This window comes from Azolla caroliniana, unplaced genomic scaffold, assembly GCF_043228905.1.
Source record: "Azolla caroliniana isolate FFs.n. ecotype wild unplaced genomic scaffold, voAzoCaro1.0.p SCAF_6, whole genome shotgun sequence".
In the NCBI taxonomy this organism is placed as follows: Eukaryota; Viridiplantae; Streptophyta; class Polypodiopsida; order Salviniales; family Salviniaceae; genus Azolla; species Azolla caroliniana.
The window spans coordinates 4049046-4056134 of record NW_028230441.1 but is presented as its reverse complement, the minus strand read 5'-3'; the positions used below and the strand labels follow the sequence as shown (position 1 = coordinate 4056134).

The window sequence follows — 7089 nt, the reverse complement described above, 5'->3', positions numbered from 1 at the left end:
AATGTGGACGTGGTCATGTGGGACGAGAACGAGGATGGACGAAGGGCATGGAAATTTGTGTATGGGACATGGTCCTCGAACGACTCCTTTGTCCTGAAAGGAGGATGGAGGACCTTCCTCGACTACAAGGGCCTGCGAGCAGGTGACACGATCACAATTTCAATGGATGACCACGAAGATCTTTGGATCCGTCACGACCGCGCACTCGTACCTGCACCATCCTAGTTTCTTTACATCTCCGTATAATTCATCGTTGAACATGAGATTCATTCCATTCTCTATGTGTTTCTAAGCAAAATATAGACTGTCATGGTGATTATTTTGCTATCCTCTTGGGACAAGCCAATCCATTGGATTCAGAATAGTGTATGAGAGTTTCATTGTATATTCAAATAAAACAATACCAATTGTATATATCTCAGCATAATAAAAGAAAATTTAAGAAACTTGGTTTTGCTGATCGAGAAAATTTTATTCCATGTGTTTATTTATTGTCTTCCAAGTCAATAATCAATCAATAATAGATCATGAAAGTAATGTTATGACCCAGTGCCAATCTGATTTAACAACTTGCTCGCATGTTAAAGACAATAAAATATTAGTACAAAGTCATTGTTAACAATCATTGAGCTTGAGAATTGGAAGTTCTAGATTCACATACGATGAATACTTAGTTTGTATAAACTTGGATGAAAATATTACACTGGATCAAATATTCAGAGTACAAAGGAGAGACTAAACTCTCCTCAATTCTCGCAGAAATTTAAAACACTTAAAAGTGCTGCCATGCCATGGTAAACTTGGATGAAAAGATTACACTAGATCAAATATTCAGAGTACAAAGGAGAAACTAGGTTCTCCTCAAATCTAGCAGAAATTTGAAACACTTAAAAAAGTGTCATGCCATGGTACATTTTCAGTTATGATCATTCAACTGATATATGGTGGCTCTGCAATCATCTGTTGTTCCCCTTCAGTCAACTTCCACACGAGAGACAATCGTCCTTATTTTCGAAAGAACATACCATTTGAGACATCTTGAGCTCTTCATCATCCACAGATGTTCTCTGTAACTTGTCCTGCAAAACAGCGCACAGCATTCAGATAGATTAATAAGTTTTTGTTCTTCATTTTGATTTTTGAATCTATGTTTCTTTGTGTTAAATAAACGGAACATACCTTAAGCTTAGAGGTATCAACCGTGAATTTGATTGCATCTGCGGCAGCTGTGGATCGCAAATAGTACATCCCAGTTTTCAATCCCTGGAAATGCGCTCGTTAATTCTCAGCTTTTTGCAAACCCGAGAAAGAAATTCTGTGTGAGTCAAAGAACCGAAAAGATAAAGTGCTTTTTTGTTTTACCTTGGACCAGGTGTAGAAATGCAAGGAAGTTAGCTTCCCAAAGTTAGGCTGATCCATATGAATGTTGAGACTTTGGCTCTGATCAATGTAAGCACCACGGTCTGCAGCCATGTCCACAATTGTCCTCTGCTTGATCTCCCAGACAGTTCTAGAATGAACAACACCAGAAAATTTCTTCGATTCAGCCAATTAAGCTCGGAACCGATGCAAAAATAGCATCCAGCCCTCGAACATACCTGTAGATTGCTTTCAATGAATCGGGTATTTCAGGAATCCTCTGTATAGAACCATTGTAATGAATGATGGAGTTCTTCAAATCCAGTGTCCAAATACCCATGTCAGTCAAGTCATTCAAAAGATGTTTGTTGACGACAACAAATTCACCACTGTTAAGAGAGGAGAAGACAGTATTATTCTGTAAGAGTAGACAGGAAACCGCCACAACCACTAAGGGCCAAAGATACACAAAACGCTCACCTGAGTACTCTCCTACTATACATATTAGAGGTGTAGGGTTCAAAGCATTCATTGTTGCCCAATATTTGGCTTGTTGAAGCAGTTGGCATGGGAGCTACCAAGAGCGAATTGCGAACTCCATGCGCAGATATCATCTCCCGGAGAGCAGACCAGTCCCATTTATTGGATGGTGTAACATTCCACATATCAGGTTGAAGGATTCCCTGAATTAAAGAACTTAGATTTATCAAAAGCATAAAGAATAGAATTATGCAAGATCACAACACAGACAAAAAGTATCTACAAGTATGAAGCCCCAACCTTGCTCATAGGGCTTCCAATGTATGTCTCAAACGGACCGTCCTTCATAGCCAACTCGCATGAAGTCTTCAACGCATGATAATAGATGGTCTCGAAGATGTCTCTGTTTAATTGTTGTGCCTATTCAAAGATCGCACGAATCGGCATTAATTCCTTTACAGATGATGCATGGAAAGATTTGTGAAAGAATTCACAAAACCAACCTCCTCAGAATCAAAAGCCATGCCCAATAAGATGAATGCATCAGCAAGGCCCTGAACACCTATCCCAATCGGCCTATGCCGCATATTAGAACGTTTAGCTGTTTCGACAGGATAGAAGTTCACATCGATAATCTTGTTCAAGTTGTGCGTAACAATTCCAGTTATCTGCATTTTTTAACCATAAAAAGATCAGCCATCTACTATGCAAAAACATATGGTGTGGTCATCAATTCAACCTTGGTAATGGAAATGATGAATAAGGGCCGACATTCACCTCACCCAGCTTCTCAAAGTCGAAATACCGATTTTGATGGCCACGGCTGCCAACCATTTTGGATGGATGTGACTCCAGCGGTACACCCTACATTATTACATTGCAACCAAAACAAAAAAAAAACCTTTGATGTTATGAGAAAGAAAATCAAATACATTGCAACAAAAAAAGTACGATCTGATCACTACTAGTTGATTACCTTCTCCCGAACAAAGCGAGGAAGAGCGATGGAAGCCAAATTACAGACAGCTGTTTCGGACGGACTTGTGTACTCCACTATTTCTGTACAGAGGTTGGAGGATTTGATTGTTCCTAGGTGCTGCTGATTACTTTTCCTATTGCAAGCATCCTAAGGAAACAATTTTGAATGAGGCCATATATTATTGTGGGCTGTCTTATTAACTAATACTCAGAAATAGGGAAGTTAACACCTCACCTTGAATAGCACGTAAGGATTTCCTGTCTCAACCTGTGACTCCAGTATGGCAAACCAAAGCTTCTGAGCATGCACTACTTTCTTGGCCCTACCCTGCACATTAGATAGAATTAGAGAATTAAATTAAGTTTATAGTTTGTATAAAACAGTACACATATGCGTACATATTTATCCATAGAATTAGATTTTTATTTATACAATACATACATATTTAAAACTACATACGTGGATACATGCATGCATTCAATTCTTGCCTAATGAAGAATAAATACCTCGGATTCATACTGAACATAAAGCGTTTCAAAAGCTTCACCCCAGCAATCAGCCAACCCAGGTGCTTCATTGGGGCAGAATAAGGACCATGTGCCATTTTCTTGAACACGCTTCATAAACAAATCAGGTATCCATAGCCCATTGAACAAATCCCGAGCTCTATTTTCCTCCTGTAATGCCCCACTGTTAAATGGATCAAAACTAATCCACAATACCACGGCAAGCAACAGAGATGTTCATCTATGAGAGATACAAACCTTCCCATGGTTTTTCCGTAGGTCCAGAAAGTCGAAGATATCAGCATGCCATGGCTCTAAGTAGATTGCAATCGCACCTGATTTCATGATGATTCATGACGGCATCAGTTAAGTATATCATACATTAAATCAATCTTGAGAGCAAGTATATATAATTTGACCATGAAAAACTCATAATCTTAAGGAATGACAAAGAAGAGCTCACCCTTTCTTTTGCCTCCACCCTGGTCTACATATCGGGCAGTGTCATTGAACACTCGAAGCATTGGGATGATTCCATTCGATGCCCCATTTGTCCCACGGATGTAGCTACTCTTCGCACGGATATTGTGAATAGAGACTCCAATCCCTCCTGCAGACTTGCTGATTATAGCACACTCCTTCAGTGTGTCATATATACCCTCGATGCTGTCCTCTTTCATACATAGCAAGAAGCAACTGCTTAGCTGCACCATATCCATTACATCACCAAAGAAACCTAAGTTGGAACTTCATATGGAAATCAAAATCAAACAAAAAAGATCCAACACTGAATAGTTGACAGAGCCCTCTTTCATGATTTTGATGATTACCTGAGGCCTCCGAGTCCCTGCATTGAACAGAGTTGGGGATGCATGTGTGAACCATCGTTGAGACATCATGTGGTATGTTTTAATGGCCGCTTCAATGTCGTCGTGATGGATACCAATCGATACCCTCATCAACATATGCTGAGGCCTCTCCACGACAACTCCATCTACCTTTAGTAAGTAGGACCTTTCAAGGGTTTTGAAACCAAAGTAATCGTAGTCGAAGTCTCTGTCGTAAATAATTTCACTGTCGAGGCGAGTAGCATTCTATTCCAGGGAAGATATGCATGGAATCAAACGGAAAATATCTTTCCATGAGTAAATGAGGAAAAGCTAAGAGAATTGAATACCTCCATAACGATGGCATACACATCATCAGCGATCAAAGGGGATGGAATGTTAGATCGTTTGTCCACATGATTGTACATCACTTTGATACTGCCATTCACACAATTCATAGGCATCATAGGCACCAAAGATACTAAGAACTCTTTCTAAACAATTTTAGAGCTAAGCAAATCAAATCAGTTAAACCGCAATGCGTAATTAGATCTTACGTTTCAGAGAAAGACTTCTTGGTGTTCTTGTGGAGGTTTGAAACCACGATGCGGGCCGCAAGCTGCAACAGAGGGCAAGAAGAGAAACCGATGCTTTAAATTAAAAGAAGCAGAAGGGGAATGTCTAAAGTATTAAGAGGAGAGAGAGAGAGAGAGAGAGATCATTAGAGGGAGGGAGGGAGAATCATGTTACGAGTGCATAATCAGGATGATTGGCAGTGAGGGCAGCCGCGGTTTGGGCGGCAAGCTCATCGAGCTGGCTGGTGGTGACGCCCTTGTAGACACCAGCACACACCTTCTGGGACACAAGGATAGGGTCACAGTGCTCCGCATTGAGGCCATAGCTCAGCTTCTTGAGCCGCGCCGTGATCTTATCAAAGTGCACCGCCTCCTGCCGACCATCGCGCTTCAGCACATACATGACTGGCAATCAATCAAAACCCAACTGTGGATCGGATCGGATCGGATGGCAGCCACAAAATGGCAACAGCTATGGTTCCTTTCCTTCTTCAATCAATCCATATACATGCAGGTATCTATGGAATTGGTTGTTTGCTTGGATATATCTACGTGAATGTCTGCTTGATAAATATAGCTAGATAGATAGAGAGTTATATTGTGAGTGACAGACATGTCTACCCTGCTCCCCAACCCATGTCTACCCTGCAACTGATTCCCGCCCAAAAATTTGGCGCCCTTACTTTCTGGGAATTTGAGAGATGAGTGGCCCCAACTCTCTCTCTCTCTCTCTCTCTCTCTCTCTCTCTCTTTTGAAAAATCACAATTACATTAACAAACGTGTGTGGAAAACACTTCTTACAATGGAGTCTTGTCACCACTATTTTTAAGTCGTATTCAAAGTGTCATTTGTGGGGTGGGTTTGAACCGTAAACCCTCAAATATCAACCACCAAGTGTGTAGGCTCGCGCGCACGTGTGTGTCTCTCCCTATGTCTCAATACCATCATCCATGCACTACATGTATCGATATTGATGATGTCAATAAGGGAATAAAGAAGATGGCGAGTGGGAAAGCACCAGATGCAACTTACGTCTCAAGTGAGCTTTTAAAATGGACAAAGTCACATACTCGTCATTGGATAATGACAATTATAGAGCAAGCTATAAAACAAGGATTTCCAAATTATTGGATTAAACTAATATTTAAAGCCGGAGATAAGAATTAGGTATCAAATTATCATACAATAATGGTGAGCTCAACTATCGTTAAATTATATAGCACTATTATGGAGCAAAAGATAAGCACATGGGTTGTAAGTACAAGCGAAAGAGCACTTGGGCAAGTATGATTTAGACTAAGCGGGATCATTTGGTCACATTGAGAGCAATCATGGCAGAGAGTCGACTACAAGGAAAAACACTTTATTGTTGTTTTGTTGATTTCAAGAAAGCTTTTGATATCATACCATGAAGTGAGCTTTGGAATATAATGGTAGAGATTGACATGCCATTAGAGTATTGAGTTGTTGTTGCACACCTATATGAACAAGTTAAATGCCAACTAAAAATGGATAGTGGATTCTCAAGCACTTTTTAAGTAACATGGGGGTCAATCAATGATGTCCACTATCACCCACACTCTTTGGCTTATGTATCGATAAATTAGAGTCTAAACTGCAAGTAAGTTGGAATAATATTATATGTTTGAGAATCAATGCAACCAAAGTGATATTCAAGGATGGGAAGTGATGTTGATGTTATTTAGTACCATGATGATCCAAGTGTTGCTTTACGAATGATCAAAGTATGGGGCAACACTATCTCACTTAGTGCATGGAAATTGGAATGAAATAAATAAAATCAAAATTTGCTCCTATGTAAACTATTTAGCATAAAATCCACAAATTGTTCATGCTATTTGAAATCGATGCTCAACCCATAATGGTACCAGTCATGCAAAGAGTATACAAGTATATCACAAAAGTCAAGCGTATGCCCAATCACATTTTGCCAAAATAGGCTTGGACAATATAGGATGCAAGGTACAAAAAAATAGTAAGGGGAAAATCCTTTTCATTTGGTTGAATGCTTGACATTACAAAATGGTTAAAAAAATGGGGAATAAAAGATCTATTCAAGCTCTCAGGTGACGTTATGAAGTACATATTTGATCATTGATGCCAATTTAATATAGGCATTAAGGATATAAATATGGGATATTGAAATGTCAAAATTGAATATTACATTGAAAATGTTAACCCCCGATGTTGGCCACAATACAAGATAAAAATGCTAGAATATATTTACCACATCTTACTACCCCCATGAGTCTTGGATCTCAAAGAACCGTACCATTAGTTTGAATTACTCGCACAAGTTAGATGTTGAGGTATGACGATGACATCGTCACCATAGTATAAA

General features: G+C 39.6%; 1 protein-coding gene across 1 annotated transcript; it reads right to left on the bottom strand.

Annotated features, from left to right (window-relative positions):
* Positions 1-652: 652 nt before the first annotated feature.
* On the bottom strand, positions 653-5168 carry LOC147862669 (ribonucleoside-diphosphate reductase large subunit-like). Its single transcript, XM_087321187.1, has 17 exons — positions 4902-5168; positions 4709-4770; positions 4502-4589; positions 4155-4418; positions 3788-4028; positions 3583-3659; positions 3325-3495; positions 3053-3145; positions 2816-2965; positions 2617-2703; positions 2343-2507; positions 2140-2259; positions 1840-2042; positions 1599-1748; positions 1363-1510; positions 1180-1263; positions 653-1079 (listed from the first exon to the last, which is right to left on the bottom strand). The coding sequence occupies exons 1-17, from the start codon at positions 5127-5129 to the stop codon at positions 978-980; spliced, it is 2433 nt and encodes an 810-aa protein (XP_087177313.1). The 5' UTR covers positions 5130-5168; the 3' UTR covers positions 653-977.
* Between the last annotated feature and the right edge of the window lie 1921 nt (positions 5169-7089).